At 49.1% G+C, this 16895-nt stretch overlaps 1 protein-coding gene across 1 annotated transcript; it reads right to left on the bottom strand.

Moving 5' to 3' along the window:
* Positions 1 to 643: 643 nt before the first annotated feature.
* LOC136512940 (cell wall protein RBR3-like) lies at positions 644 to 5689 on the bottom strand. Its single transcript, XM_066506941.1, has 5 exons — positions 5398 to 5689; positions 5246 to 5304; positions 4221 to 4344; positions 1957 to 3099; positions 644 to 1339 (listed from the first exon to the last, which is right to left on the bottom strand). Exons 2-5 carry the CDS (start codon positions 5290 to 5292, stop codon positions 920 to 922), a joined length of 1734 nt encoding a protein of 577 aa, XP_066363038.1. The 5' UTR covers positions 5293 to 5304; positions 5398 to 5689; the 3' UTR covers positions 644 to 919.
* Positions 5690 to 16895: the final 11206 nt, after the last annotated feature.

A 16895-nucleotide genomic window follows, 5' to 3' on the forward strand; every position in this document is an offset into this window, starting at 1 on the left:
CCCTCCCTGTCCCTAATAATAAAGAAATATCTGAGATAAATTTTAGGTAACCTGCTATAGCAATGATTTATATCCTGAATTGATTTTAAAATACTCTCCCAAAATAAGTTATAAGAGATGCAATATAAAATATCTGTTGGAGTTGTTCACACAATATAAGAGATCTAGTGGAGGTGTTCATCTCGGGGCGTGTTTGGTCTATGCCCGGGCAAGCAGGTCGCCGGCCGGACAGCCCCACCAGCCGCAAGCCCCTGAGGCTCAACCGCCCGAGCTGCTTGGGCGCAAGGTTGAAAACAGTATGAAAATATTCCGAATTGACCGGTACAGAGATATTTCGAGCCGACTGTTTTTGTTTTCTATATTATGATACCATTTTTGAATTTCGCTAAACATAAAAAATTACCATTTTTAATTGGTCACAACTATTTTCAACCATTTTTTGTATTCTTTAATTGCTAAAATGTAGAAATATCCTGAACCGACGGCTTCCATTTTCTATATTGTAATACCATTTCCGACCGTTTTCATCCTGTCTTGACGGGTAGCTGTACTCGGAAGTAGTAACAAGGAGCATCTACAGTGAACCGCGCACATAAATGACGAGATCACACGAGCGAGCATCCAAGCATTAAAATAACTTGCAAGTTACAAATCTTTACTGTCTTTGTTTCTTTTATAGATCTTTTTTTTCTCAGTACAACAATTCGTGGAAAGTGGAAACCCAATCTCCAGGGACAAATCAAGAGACTCAAACCCCGCAATCTCAGTAATGTCTTTGGTTTCTGAAATAGGATTGGGGGAAGTGCAGAACCAACCAATTATATAGGACAGAAAACAGACGAAATCATACACATCTTGCAGCACAAAAGGAGCACAGAACGAAGAGCTATTGATGATCATACTTTACAAGCAGCAGCTGTCATAACGGGCTGAAGGGCTCCGGCAGCGGCTCGAATCGGTGGTCGAACAGCGGGCTTTGGTCGGGCTTGTCATCGAATCCATGCAGCCAGCTTGTGTTCCGCACGTCCTCCCTCAACAGCATTGCTTCATAGCGCGAGCTACCGTAGATGTCCAGCTCGCTCAGGGTCTCCTTGGTCCCGATGCTCCCCCTATCTGGCGAATCGGTTGAGCTGCCACCATTGCGTGAGAGAGCCCCGTTTGAATCCCCGGAGAGGTGTCCGTTCACGCTGCTTCCATTGTCCGTATAGTGATAGTCACCGTTTGAGATGCCATGCCTTGGGTCTGATGTCCAAGCTGGACGGACCTTGGCAGCAGCCGAGCGAATGCTCTGGGGAAACAGGGATGCACCACGAATGCCACCCAAGTTCTGCCGAATGTCCTGTCAAATGTAGCGATAGCTTAGCTTCTTCCAACACTCATGCATCATTCAGTATTTCAGTCCAATCTATCATGCATGCAATGTTTCAATTTTCAACCAAAACCAATCATCTCTAAAAGGACTAACTTAACAAACTTTTAGAGACAAATGTCACTTGAGATGAAGTCACCACTTATGGATGCAAATGCGAATATGCGATTTTACATCCAATGTGTATTTGAATACTTTAGTATAATGCCACCAAAGAACATTTCGCTACTTATTTATATATATGCATTCTTATTTTGGTTTTATATAATAAGAGGTGACCTTGGTGACACACAATAACACACAGTCACTCTGTATTTGGAAGTATTTCACTTGCAGTGCTTATTTGTCCACTTTGAAAATTGAGATGCATGGACATGCAAAATGTTTCCTAAGCCATGGGCATGCCATTTTTTTTTTTGAATGAATGGGCATGCCAATTTTGACCAAATGCAAAAAGATTGAATCTTGAAAGGTCCAAAGTAGATAAACAGTTTCCGAAAGTAACAAACTAAGTAACTCACTCGAAAAGAACGCAACTCCAAAACTAAAATGCAGGATGGTAGCTGATATGAACACAAGGAACATACCATGTGCTTGATAGCCATGTCAAGTGACCTCTTTGATATCGACCTCCCAAATCCATTATCTGTGCCCGTGGCAGGTCTCGAGGGTCTATTAGCTTGACTGTCAATAATGGACCTTTCAGCCTGTCGATTTTGGTGTCCATTTGTGAGGGTAGAGGTCTTTGATGATGCATCAGAAAATTTACTTCGACTGACAGCAGGCACAGAGACCTTCTTCACAAGAGCTGAGGCAGCTGAAGGTTCAGTATTTGGGGTTGATCTTATGCCTAAAGCCATTCCTGGCCGTGATCTGCCAGCAGATAGTGGTCTTTCAGGTAATTTTGTCCTTAGATTTGGCGGAGTTTCATTTGGAAAATCGGGGATATCAAGTGGTCGCACTGGAGCTCGGGGTCGTGGATTTGGAGAACTTGGGCGAGATGATGGAGCTGATGAAGGTGCTGAGTTCCGGCCACTACTGGCTGCAGAACAGGACACAGATGTAAAGCTGTTGATGCTAGAACTCCGTCCAACAGAAGGAGAACGACCAATAGCTGGAGCTGATGAACGAATTGCAGGCTGGCGTGTAGGTGTAGATGATCGTGAGCTGGAGCGGCTCATTGAAGGAACCGAACTTGAGGACAATGAGGTGGCATGGCTTATCCTAGGAACATTACCTGAGGAAGAGCCTGGTCTGCTTGTTGCACCCGAGGAGACGCTCGGGCGGCTTATTGTATGAGTTGCACTTGAAGATGAATTGGGAACAATACGGGATCGGGAATTTGGAGTTGATGGCCTCACATTATGTGTGGATGTGGTCTTGGCAGTAGCTGAATCAGTTGAAGAGTTTGGTGCTGTTGGACGAGTTCTCGTAGGAGTGGATGGGCGAGTTTTTGCTGGTGTAGATGGACGAGTTTTAACAGGAGTAGAGGATCTTGCAGGCACTGGACGTGCAGCTGGAACTGATTGTTTCGGTGCAACAACTGTGCTGCTTCGCCTACTAGGGGTTGTAGGTCTTGAAGTGACTGAAGAAATGCTTGTATTCAGAATTGATGTCCTGTTGTTGCCATTCATGAGAGCTGACTGGATAGATGGTCGGCTGACAGAGTTACTTCTTGCTGGTCTAGTGGGAACCGTCGAATGCCCATTCTCTGTTTGAGATACTGAAAGCTGCAAATGAAACCATTATTATAATCAGTAGAGTTTAGGTAGGTCATAAAGTTATACAACTATTGTTTGTATAGTTAGTAGATAAAGAGTGGTATTTGATTTCTATTATAAAGTTTCCGGGTTAAATAGTAAAGTTCAGCATTAAATGTGCTAAATAAATATACTGTTGCTATTTCTGTCCAGCCTCGAAAGTGCATTCTGTTCACGGCATATTTTACTTCAACAGTTTGTATACGATCGAATACTAAGGTGAAGCCCCATTTACTAACTGAGAGTAAGAATAAACCAATTCTATTAAAAAAGAAATGAGTTGGCGAGCAAGATTGCAAAACATTGCAGACCACAGTGCTGCTGAGAGTTATATCGCATAAATTCTCTGTTGCCAAGCTATTCTCATTAGTAGGTTCTCTGTTGCCAAGCTATTCTCATTAGTAGGTCAGAATGATTACGGCTTTACCTCATATATAAAAGGAAAACGTCCATATTACTCCCTCCAAGTTTGGCCTATGTCCAAATAACCCCCCAAACTAACATTTGGTTCAATTTACTCCCTCCAATTATTTAAGTTGGTCCAACTAACACCTTAAAGAGATTTTTCTTTTTTTTGTTTCTCTATGTACAAATTATATTTTAGTTTCAAATTTTGTGAGGTGATAGAGGACATTGTATTTTGTATTAGAAAAATGCACTATGAATTTTTCATCATCATATTTTATACGATATTGTACCTCCAGTGTTAATTTATTATTAAATTTCCTAAGCTATCAAAATAGTGGCAAAAAATTAAGATATCTTTTTCTAACATAACTTATGATGTGATCATATCACAAAAGTTGATATTAAGACTCAACTAATACGTGGAAAAACAAAAATAACAAACCATGTTAAGGGGTAAACTAGACCAACTGAAATAGTTGGAGGGAGTAAATTGAACCAAATGTAAGTTTAGGGGGTAATCTGGACATATGCCAAACTTGAGGGGAGTAATTTGGACTTTTTCCTATATAAAAAGTATGATTCCAAGAAAAATATTGCTCAGAATAGTAACATTTGATCAGTTTGCAAGGGAAAACCTTCAAAGATTAACACATTTAACTTTTAGGCACCAAAATGTAACATACCCTAGATGCTCTAGTAGTTGAGGACGATCTAGTTGTAGTGCGCTTCGGTAATATATTTGAGGATGGTGTTTTCTCAGCAACCTCCAGTGCAGGAACACATGGGGTCCCAGGAGGAGTTAGAAGCCTGTACAGCACGGAGTAAATTAAGTTAGGGTAAGGAAAAAAAGGTGACGTGTATAACTACAGAAAACAAAGAACCAATTAGTAAGCAAGAAACCAATTAGTAGCTCTTTGCAGCCAAAATCGATCAAAATATCATCAAATACTGTGAGGAAAACACTGCAAATGGTATATTTGACCTGTGACAACTGGCCCTTCTTTTGCAACATGCTCATGCATCAAATTAGCCTTTATCAAATGCCAACAATAGGATTCTCTAAATAAATTTCACTCTTTTCAGCCATACTTCTTCCATGCAAGTTATAATTGTGTAAACATTTGTTGCACACCAATTACCAATCTCCAAGTTAGTTTTCCAAGGGACAAAGAGCCCACACAGGTCGATCAGATATCGTGTGTTTCAGCTTTTCTTTGCACAGCGACACATTTCCTCCCAACAACCACCACTGCCAACAAAGTCATCTTTAGCAGAAAGATCGCCTCACATCCATCACAACAATCATTCAATCACCACCTAAAAAAACTGACATGATCTTGGACGATACGGTGGCCACCAAGATCAGGCTTCCTCAATCATTCAAACAGCGATTCTTCGAACACCAAAGCAGTTCAATATACTCCCCAGTCCCCCTCATTAGTTAATATGGACAAGCTTCAACTCATTCAAAGCAGTGATCCGTACAAGTACATCCCCCAATGCAGGGCAGTTCAAGTCAATCCAGGGGGGAATACAGCTCTTGTACAGCATTAATCCCCTCTTCAGTCGACACAGTGAACTAGTGATGGGATCATAAACACGCACCCATTAAAAAAAAATCTAGAACAACTAGACAGGGAAAGATTTCCTCAAAAAAAAAAAATCTAGACAGGGGGAAAGCAGAGCAGGCATGTAAGCTGACACTCACCAATCGTAGTCGTTCTTCCCGATCTCCGAACCCAACAGGTCCTCCATCTCTAGAGCAAGCTACGTTGCCCAAAAAAGGACATCCAAAAATCAGATAAGAAAAGATCCGAAATCCCACCGAAGCATTAGCCAAACCAGTGCTGCGGCAACTACCTCCGGCGGTCGGCGGCGCGGATTCGGATCCGGATCTGGATCCGGCAGGTTCCCGAAGCTTGTACCAATTCAATGCTTCCTTTCCCGGTGCCCGCAGCCAATGCCGCTGCGTTCCTCCAATGCCGCGGCCGGGGCGAGGCGACGCTCCACTCCGCTCTTCCACGGCCGCTACAGATGCCGCCGCGCTGGAGTGGTGGTGGTGCCGTGGTGGTGGTGGAAGCGCTCAGGCTGCGTGGGAGAGCGTGAAGCTCTGCGCCGCTGCGCTGTGAAGAGGGAAGCCTTTGTTTTGTTTAGCCGCAAAGGCCCGCGACCCCTCCCGTGTCCTACTCCTACGGGGCCACGGCCCCACGTTAGCTCGCCGGGCCCACGTGTCAAGGACAGTTTGGCGGGGAGGACGGGGGGCGCTGCCGCGCTGCGGAGCAGGAGAAGTCGGCGCCCTTGAGCGGGTAGGACATACGCATAGGAGGAGCCGGCCAGGGTAGGTTTCAGGGGGGCTGACATGTGGGCCCCGAGCCCACACATCAGCGTGGACGGCCTGGTAGTGTTGCTAGGTTTATGTTAATATTGGCCGTCATAGGGTGCACTGATGCGCCTCCAGAATAACCAGTGGATGATTTGCCGCTTGACAGCGTAGAGCTGCAGGCTGGCAGTGGCAGATGGAAGGGCATCATCAAGGGCCATGCCATGCCGCGGCGCGGTCAAATCACAGACGAGGGCAACGTGCACCACCACAGCACCAGGGAGCTCAGAGCTGGATCCTAGACGGTGCACGTGCAGTCGCATGGCCTCCCGTGGCCGTCCGATCAGGAACAGGCGTTCGAGATGGCGCTTCGCTCGCGTGCTGCTTCACCGTGAAGTCGCTTATGAAGCCGACTTAGGCCCCGTTCGGTTGTAGGGAAATGATTCCCAGCCGCACAGATCTTTCACAAATTTGAATAAGCACGGAAGATTTTCGGGCCAGGAACGGCCGGTTCCAAGAGAACCGAACGGGGCCTTATTAGAGTAGCGTGGTCCTACCGTGTTTAGATCTGGATCAGCGGCACTCAGCCGGTAGTACCACTGTACCACGCGCATTATCGGCTGTGCCATAGTTTGCGCCTGGCTGATGGCCTGACTAGTGTATCGATCTGGAAAAGGAGAAGGGGCAGCACTGTCATCGAACGTGAGGTCAGGTCCTCCGATCTTGGCCGCCACTACCGGTGGCCAGTGACGTACAACAGCTGCGACCTGCGAGCAGGGTCCGTGCTGCGCACAGCACTCCAATAATGCGTCTGGCGCATGTGGCACCCAGCCGCGTGGTCAGTGGTGTATATTAGGCTCTGTTTGGGAGGTTTTCTCCCCAGCTCATATTCTAGTTTCTGCAGAGAAAGCTATTTTAAAAAAGCCATAAATTATGGCTCTTTCAAAAGAGCTCGAACTCTTTAAGAGAAGCCGTGTCAAATACTTCTGTCGGTGTTTTGGACCGGGGTCCTCAACCAACCAGTAAATGTGAACTACATGTCTCTAGTCCTGCATGGTGATGCAAAGAGACACAAGGTTTATACTGGTTCAGGCAATCGATGCCCTACGTCCAGTCTGAGAGATCGATCTTGTATTCCTTGCACCGAAGTGCTTGTAGTAGGGGATTACAAGCTAGGTGAGAGAGGGAGCTAGTCCCAGGTCTCGGCGAGGTGTTGTGTGGGCTGCTTGAGACGTTGCTCTCAGGCCGCTGGAAAGTGTGTGTGTTACAGGGCCTTGTTCTTCTAAATGGTTCAAGTCCTCTCCTTTTATAGTTGAAGGGAGGACAAGGACAGTACATGTGCTAACTATACGGCGTCGTGCCAACATGGGCGGCATGTCCGAGCCCTGTGGCCTGTTCCTGTGGCGGCGTGGTCGTCGGAGTGGTCCGTCCTTGGAGCACTGGGGCGACGTGGTGGTCACATCCGATCCTATGCGTCATGGGAGCTCCAGGACTGCCTCGGAGTGGGTGCGGCGGTGAACGTGCGAGCCGCTGTGGACTAACTGTGCGCGAGGCCGAGGCTCGGTCGGTGCCGAGGCCGTACCGTAGTGGGGGGTCTCGGCGGACACGAATCCCGAGATGGCCGAGACCTTGGTGCATAGTGCCGAGGCCCTGAGAGAGCGGTTGATCTGGTGCGCTGGCTCGGAGGCGGTGATGTCCAGGGCCAGGCTGTCCGTGTAGTGTTGTTTTCGAGGCGGGGGTCGCGGGGCACAGTGTAGTGCGGGCGCTGATCGTGGGCACAGCGTCAGAATACAGTGACCGGTAATCCCCGCCGTGCCCTGTCTTAGCCGGTATGGCGCCGATGCGACCTCATGTCCCGTCGACCATTCCGTGGTGTCGAGCCGTTGTCCGGCTGAGATTGCGGGAGTGGTTGACGTATTAATGGGACATGATGTCTGTCGGGAAGACCGGCCGAGGTGGGGGTGACGGGCTATGGATAAGCTGGCCTCGCGCGATACGGAGAATGAGGCCTCGCGTGAGACAGAGACCGGACTCCTCGCCGAGGCCTTCCGTGAGAGGCCTCGCGCGAGGCGGAGATAGCACTCCTTGCCGAGGCCTTCCGTGAGAGGTCTCGCGCGAGGTGGAGATTGCGCTAGGACGCCGAGACCTCCTATGCGAGGCTCGGGGCGAGGCAGAGAGCTCGGTGGGCTCGGACGTGGTCGGTGATGAGCCCATGGCTTACCTTCTAGCTTTGTTTCTTGATGGGACTTAAGTGACCCTTTTGACGTACGCTTGGGGTACCCCGTTCTACGGTACCCGACAGTAGCCCCCGAGCCTCTGGGGGAGTGCGTGCACTCTCCCTGAGGGTTCGCCGAGGCTTGGTGTATAGCCGCTCCCGTAGGAATTGGGTTTTGCTTCTTGAGGTTTCGGTGGGTGCGCGCGAACGCACCCTCCGGGTGTAGCCCCCGAGGCCCTGGAGGAGTGGAGTTACTCGTCTAGGGGCTTTTTTTGTTTTCATGTTTGAGTGAGGAGTTTTTATTGTATTTGTCGAGCCCGTGAGTGCAAGTTCGGGTCGCGGGGGTCTCAACAAGGTTGCAGAAAAAGCCCTCTAGCCTCCGTACGGAGCGAGAGGTCCGTCAGGGGTCCCCCTGGCTTTTGGTACGACCCTCACGCTCCCTTTTCGCTCGGAAGGAGGGGTGGAATGTGCCAGGCTACCCTCGATGGGCATGAGCATGGGCACTTCCGGTGAGCTGTTATCGGGTGAGTCTGAGTGGAGGCCCATGCCCCGTTCGCTAGGGGACAGCTAGCGGTCCAGAGACACACTCCAAGAGTACCGGAGGGTTTCTCTAATGGGTGCCGAGGCCGTTCGCTAGGCCTTAGTGGCTCGGTGCCTCCCTACGGTGGGATCCCATTCGGAGACTTCCCTGTCGGTCTCGGACACGACTTAGGATGCCCCGAGCGATTGTTCGCTCGAGCCTCGACCATTCGTAGGCTCGTCCCGAAGTCATCCCTGACTCTGTTGCCCTGGGGCGGCTGTCGAAACCTCTAGGGGCCCAGCCTTCGAACCCCTGGACCGTAATGGGCTCGGTTCCCTTTATCGTATTTGTAACAAAACTTCTAGCGCGGACTTAGACCGTTTGTCTTTGTCTTAGGTGCAGGAGGAGCCCCCGAGCCTCCGCCCGAAGCAGGAGGGCGATCAGGGGTCCCCTGGCTTTTTTATTCGACCCTCACATATCCTTTTTGTTCGGACAGAGGGTTTGTTTGCCGAGCCCATTCGGATGCGAGCCGGAGCCGCTGGGTCTCGGCATGGTTGCAGGAAGAGCCCCTAGCCTCTGCACGGAGCGAGAGGGCCATCAGGAGCTTCCCTGGCTTTTTATACGCCCCTCACGCGTGAGGGTTTGTTTGCCGAGGCCCCTTTAGGCACGAGCCTAGGTCGCGGGGTCTCGGCATATCTGCAGGAAGAGCCCCCTAGCCTCTGCACGGGACGAGAGGGCCATCAGGAGCTCTTTTGTCTTTTTGTACGACCCTCACGCTTCCTTTTCACTCAGAAGGAGGGTTTGTTTTGCCGAGCCCCTTCGAGTGCGAGCCGAGGGTCACTGGGTCTCGGTAAGGTTGCAGGAGGAGCCCCCTAGCCTCTGCATAGAGCGAGAAGGCCGTCAGGGGTTCCCCTGACTTTTTATACGACCCTCATGCTTCCTTTTCGCTCAGAAGAAGGGGTGGAATGTGCCTCGCTACCCTCGGTGGGTACGAGCGGTGGCACTTCCGGTGAGCTGTTATTAGGTAGTCCGAGTGGAGGCCCTAACCCCGTTCGCTAAGGGTCGGCTAGCGGTCTAGAGACGCACTCCAAAAGTACCAGAGGGTTTCTCTAGTGGGTGCCGAGGCCGTTCGCTGGGCCTCGGTGGCTCGGTGCCTCCCTACGATGGGATCCCATTTGGAGACTTCCCTGCCGGTCTCGGACACGACTTAGGGCGTCCCAAGCGTTTCGCTTGCTTAGGTCTCAGCCCCATATAGGCTCGCCCGCGGTTGTCCCTGACTCTGTTGTCCTGGGGCGGCTATCGAAACCCCTTGGGGCCTAGCCTTCGAACCCTTGGACCGTAATAGGCTCAGAGCCTGGTTCCTTCATCTGAAAGGAATAGGTCAGGGGGAATACCTTCCCCATTGGCTCGGCAACGGGCGACGCGCCTTTTGAGGTAGTTTCCTAGGGAGGCGAAATGACGCCTGCTACCGTAGTGGCCGAGCGTGACGTGGTGGATGGGACGTAACTGTCCCCGCAATTAATGAGAAAGAAGTGGGCACGTGGGCGGCAAAATCGGCTCATGGTTAACCGCACCGGATCAGGGGGAAACTTCCCCGATTTCATCGCCCGTTCATTTCGCCTTCCCCCTGCATAAATACTCGAGGAGTCTCGCTCCTCCTCACCTTACCTTGCTTGCATTAGCTCTGCCTCCATCGAGCTATCGCTAGAGCAGCGGGTGCTGGGAAGAAGAAGGGAGAAGAGCGAGCCTAGGGAGAAAGCAAGAAAAAGCGAGAGCGTGGGAGAGAGAGAAAAACTCACCGCCGCATTCGATCCCTCCATCACCCTCATGGCTGGTGACATCGTTGTTGTCGAGGTGGACCCGTAGGATCCTTCTGATGTTACCGTGGAGACACTCCAGTCGCTCGTCGACGGTGGACTCCTTCGCCTGGTGACGGACCCCACCAGGCCAGAGTGGATTGCTCTGTACGACGAGCTGGAGCCGAGGCCTCGCGACGGCTACGTCGTGAGCTTCGTCTCCTTTCACAAGCGCGGCCTTGGTGTCCTGGTGGATCGGTTCATGCGGGCGCTCCCTCACTACTACGGCGTGGAGCTCCACAACTTTAATCCCAACTCCATCGCTTAGGCGGTTATCTTTGTTGCCATCTACGAGGGGTACCTGGGGATTGCTCCCCATTGGGAGTTGTGGCTCCATCTATTCCGGGCGGGGCACACCACCAAGTCGACGGGCATGTTGGGTATGAGGAAGGCGACAAGGGCCATTGGCTGCACTCTCCAAGTGCGCCAGGACCACCAGCATCTTTACATCCTGACCCAGCTTGCATCCTCCAACCGCTGGTGGTACACGAGCTGGTTCTACCTTTGTAACGACGATGGAGGACTTCCCCCCTACACTGGGCGGATTGTGGGGAGCTGCCTAGAGAGATGGAAGTACGGCGTCCCGAAGGATGACCAGCCCAAGCTGCAGCTGCTTCTGGAGGGGCTAGCGAGGCTGCGGGGCCATGGTCTTACCGTGGCTGTGGTCGTGGCCGCCTTCCACCGCTGGAGGGTGCTGCCGCTGATGGCTCGGCGGCGGTGGCTGTTCGAGATGAAGCCGGGTGAGCCCATTGAGGGCATCCGGATGTCCTCCTCCACCCTTTCCGACGAGGAAATTCTTCGTCGGGTGGGGGAGACGGTAGAGGCGAAGCTGAGGGGCGGCAACTTGACCCCTATCGCGATGCGACCATCGTGGGGGTTCCTCTCGCTGGTAAGTCGTGTGCCGTTGTAGCCTCCGAGCCTCCTCAGTCTCCCCTTACCCCTTGTTCCCTTATGCACGTTCACCATTCCTGCAGGGGATGAGGGACGTGCGTTCCTCTCCGCCGCCCGTTTCCGAGGACACGAGGTGGCGGGTGATCAATTGAGCGCACATCGACGCGCAGAAAAAACAGAAAGATGCCAAGGCGATGAAGCGCACAAAGCAAATCCTCACGCGCGAGGAGCTGGATAAGCGCCACCATCAACAAAGGAAGGATGGTCTCCCATTGGAGGAATCCCCATCACCGTCGCTGTCGACGGAGGCCTCGGACGGGGATGATGAGGGCAAGGTGGGGCGAGGTCCCCTAGACCATCTCCCTGACGTGGTGGAGGTGGTGCCTGGGGCATTGGCAAGTAGCCTGGCGCTCCCGGGAGGAGGAGGAGGAGAAGCGGACCCGGGGTCAGCGATTACCCGCCCCGGGGCCGAGGCCAACACGCCCGGGGCACCGGCGTTGGGCAAACGTGCCGTCAGCCCAGTGGGCTCGACGGCGGTGGTGGTACATGTGGCGGCAGAGGCGACGCAACCACCCCCGCAGAGGACCGATGGGGCGCCGGGGTCCTCTGAGGACCGGCCGGTGCCGATGGACATGGAGGCGCTACCTCTGCCGTCGCCGCTACCTTTGCGGACGAGGGTCACCGTGGCAAAGCGGTTGCCTCCCCGTTTGAGGTAGGTGTATTTTTGGTGGGGTCGCAGTTGTGACAGAACCGCCCAATTTATACAAGATCAAGTACGGTTGTCCCCGCTTAACACGTTGACACGCGCATACTCTCACTTATATAAACCCGGTAGTCCGCCGAGTGTCACGCAGGACCTCGGTAAATCAACATCACAACCAAGATCGCGTGATTAAGCAAATACACATCACATACGCAGAGTTGCAGCGGAAAGAATATTACAAATAGGTTCATAAATAATAAAACAAGTTTGGATTTCAAAATCGATTAGTGAAAACAACATTGCTTTCGATGGATTTCATTAATATGAGTTCCAAATACATTGCTAGCATAAGTGACATCCTCAGATAAAAGCATATAGATGAGAATAAATATAGAGTCACCGAGCCCACCGGCGGTTAGCCACCATCTTCAACAGGCCGAAACCTCACCTGCAACATGGTGGGATAAACCCTGAGTACTCGAATGTACTCAGCTAGACTTACCCGTCATAACCAGAAATAAAATTGACTCCAAGGAGTATGCAAGGCTTTATAAGTGGAGGTAGCTTGACAACATTTTGCATAAACAGCGATTAACTCAATTATACAATTATGATTCTGTCATCAAGTTAATTAGAACTATCCATCTCTAGATTAGCAACTATCCTGTGCCAAACATGTGGTATATCTTTTTAGAGCATACAATAGTAACCATAGCAGGTGTAGTAATTCCATATTTATCCGAACCATCATGTTCCATACATAGTTACTACGATGTTGGAGCTAGCCAAGTTTCTCACTATCCGGGAGAGACGGCGATTCGAATCGATTTCAACCAGCTGGGAATTTATTCCTAACACAAACCCAGGCAGACCAGATCAACGGTCACCTTAGGTCACCTTTGGTACAACTCAGGTACACATTTCGCGGGTCCGTACTGCGCCGCACAATCTGGAACACCAGATGCCAGGATGCTCAGGCCAAGCCTGCCCTTGGGCTCAGTCTGATCGTTCCCCGGAAGGAGCGCACAACAAAACGGTTCCCGGTCTGAGTTGAATTACTCGGCTTCGCGGTCGGAACGAGTTATCCGGCCAGCTAAGTGATAGGCATGCGTTCAATCTTGTCAGAAGTTCCAACAACGGTACGGTCCTTGATCGGCACAGACGGAATCACATGATTCAACCTACACATAGACTCCGCCCGGCCTCGATTTACTTTTACCCCATGGTTCTTTTCTACGATAGCAAATATAGCCAACCGTGCTTCGGTATCCACCTATATCTCGCAGGTGACAGGATATCACCCGACTTCTACCGGTCTAAGCATGGCTAAGCATATATTCGATCCTGGACCTATACCGGTTAAAGGTGTAATATCTGGACAAGGAATTTATATGCATCAAGTGGTTCCATTCAACTCTTATAACCTAATGCATCAATCATAAGTACTTAAGTAATCATTTGTAAAATACTAGGAGACTTAAAATGCTCCGGGGCTTGCCTGGGATCCGACACAAATCAGTCAAGTTAGCTTGCTCCGTCTTGACGACGTCTCCACTCTAGGCATGCACTCCAGGGTCCTTCCATCCTCGGGATGGATCCACCAACACCATCTTCGGGTTTGGCTCCAACATCTCGTCCTTCACGTGGTGCATCTAGCGTACCTAGATGAGATGCAAGATGCAAGTGCATGAATATGAAGAATAGTACCAGGAGACGCATCACAAATAGCAAGCAAGACAAGCATCGTTTACACTAAACACACTTAAGTACTTTGCGATGCTTAACTTAACATCACACAATCTATCATGCTAAGCTAACAAAGAATATTATACATGGCACATAAGTCTCACAAGATCTCAGGTGTATCTAACTTAATTACCAAGGACGTGAACCACACCTAGCAACATGCAAAGCAAGTCAAGGTGAAGCAACAACTATAACCGGAATATGCCAATTTCTGGACTTGCAAGCAGCAGCTTCATAAATCAATCATATCTGGAGTTTTATAAATCCAATGATATGAAACAAGACATTCTGAAAAGCTTAGGAAATTATCTACATTTCATCTTCAATCATCTCAGCATGATTCCCACGTTATCATGACCAAACATGCTAATCTTTTAAGTCTGCGCAGAATGTAATCAAAATCTGACAGTAGACTTATTAAGCATGCAACTCCTAAACTATCAGACCTAGGATCATGAAAATTTAACACAAGCAAGATAAGATAATCATCTACAACTTTTGTATTTACCAAAACTACAGTAAATATCATTTACACCATGAAACTAGTTGCACAAGTAACACTTGCACCAGCAGCCTAAACAGCAGAGGCACAGCTATGGACAGAAAACTTATAGGAACTTTAGAGAAGCATAAATGGAGTTCTAGACCTCTGACAAACATGATTCTTAACTTTATGGAAAGCTTATAAAGTTACCTACAACTTTCTTATTATCATCTTAAGATGATTTCATAGCTAACAAGGTCAATTAAACCAAGGAAGACGTCTCTATCCAAAACATGAACAGAAACTGATATGCTACTTTAAACAGCTATAAGTTGAGTTCCACATGTCCAATAAATATGGTTCTGGAATTTTTGGAAAGCTTAATAAATTGTGAACAACTTTGCTATAAACATCTAGAACTAATTCTGCTACTAACAAGGTCACACATGGCACACAAAGCAACCCTGTCTGGGTTTGGGCAGAAACTGCCACAGTACTTTAAACAACTATAGCTAAACACATACTTAACCAAAAATTGTGCTCTTTAGCTTTTTGAAAAGCTTATGAAAATTACTACAACTCATTTATTATCAACAAGGCATGATTCATAACTTAACTGAGCCAAACAATGCATACATGCAGAACTGTCCAGAATAGAAGCAAAGCATTATAGGGCAATTGTTATTTTTATAACTCTTAAAATATAAATCCTAAACTCATGAAATTTTTACCAGACAACAACAATCATCTTAGTAGCACTCCATAAAAATTTCACAATTTTTTGAGCACAACAACTGCAGTTATAAAAAAAAACAAATAAGACTAGCATTCAAACCCTAACTGCACAAATCCATTTTTACAGCTACAACTTTAAACTAAAACCTGACATATTATAGATCTAGTGCATAGAGAATTTCACAAGGATTCCAAAAAGTCCTCATTTGCTAATTTACGAATTTCCTATGATTTACTATGAAGTTTCAAAGTTTTACCCGATTTACAACAAATAAGTCCTCGGAAGCACTATTCACTTGAGTCAATGACATTGCAGCTAGGCCCCTGACTTACGTCGAATTCTAGTAAACAGTCCCTGACGGGATTAGGAAGTAGAGGAGGCACTGTGGCTCGTCGGTGACGGTCGTAGGGGGCTCTTCGGCGATGGTGGAGCGGCGGCGGAGCACCGGGAAACCCGTGCTGGCGCATGGCGATGTCGGGCCTCACTCGTGCCAGGTCTCGGCCCGGCCAGCAGCGAACCACAGCCTCCTGGCCATGAGCGCCAGCGGCGGCCACGGCGACCTTGCTGGTGGCAGAGTTGCCGGCTGCACCGGCAGCCCTGGGAGACGGCGCTACGGCCGTGAGGCAGAGGGGATGAGGCGGAGATGGTGGCTGCAGCTGGAGGAAGGAGGAGGAGAGGGAGAGAAACATCAGCAGCAGCGGCGTCTTGCCCACTCGGCCATGGCGCTGGCAGGGAGAGGCAGAGAAGAGAGGGAGAGGGAGAATGGAGAGGGAGTGAGTGGAGAGGACAGGGGAAACTCGGTTCTGCACTTAAGCACGGCAAGAAGGCGAGCCGGCGAACGGCACGGGCACTGGAGGCCATGCGGCAACGAAGCACTGCAGGCGGTCGGCCATGAACATTACTGCTCATCAAATTCAAAATTTCAATTCCACTGCGAAAATACAAGCTGAAATCCCATTTTCCTCCCATCATATCTCCTAAACCGATCGATTATTTGCTCCACCGATTATACCGTTGTGTAGGGCTACAAGAGTACTCTAACTTTCCTTAAAGGAGTTTTCCCAAATTCGAAATGGTTTGCAAACTAAAATTCGCCAAATATGGGTACATTGAAACTAAAAACGGGAGGTTCGTCATTTACACTTAGCCAAATTTCAGGGTTCCAAAAACAGCGGTTCATTGAATCTTGTGAGCTCTGTTTGACTAGGTTATGGACCAAACTAGTTCTTGAGCATCAAACAAATTTGGTTCTATTCGACTTAAACTTCAACTTTTATTTAAGGTGTAACTCCATGCAAGCACTATAAGCAATTGGTCAACGTCGGTCAAAGTAGCATCGCGGTAAAGCTTAAATCCAAGTTTTAGACCGATGGAGGTATTTTCTTGTCCTCCGCTCAACACGAACCCTTCATGACTTTTGTTGTAGATTTCAATTTGAGTCGTTTGGCAAGGTTGCAAGGTTTGATTGACGATCTATAATTCCATTCACTTAATAAAGCAATCCAAGAAAGATTATAACTTATCATTTCATGTAACTTTTTGATTCCAAACTTTACGAAACTTTTCCAATCATCCATGTGGGTGGAAATTGATGTGGGGCACATGAAAGAAGTAGATCCAACATTACTCAAGCATACTTTTTTGGAAAGGGCAACATGTAAGCAATGGTGCATGGTCCAATGTTTAAGTGGTCGCTCATTTTGTAGATTTGATCTTGAAACTTTCATCACCACTTAACATGTCATGTTTGAGTTCAAACCCATTGCTTAACTGGTGGCAAACACCTAGGCGTTACAGCAGTGCCTTTTGTTCGCTCTTTGGCCTTGTACTGACCCTGTAGGTGACTTTTTCTTAGTCGGAAGTGGCCTGCGGATGAGCTTCCCTTGG

The sequence above is a fragment of the Miscanthus floridulus genome, chromosome 16, assembly GCF_019320115.1.
Source record: "Miscanthus floridulus cultivar M001 chromosome 16, ASM1932011v1, whole genome shotgun sequence".
NCBI classification, from domain to species: Eukaryota; Viridiplantae; Streptophyta; class Magnoliopsida; order Poales; family Poaceae; genus Miscanthus; species Miscanthus floridulus.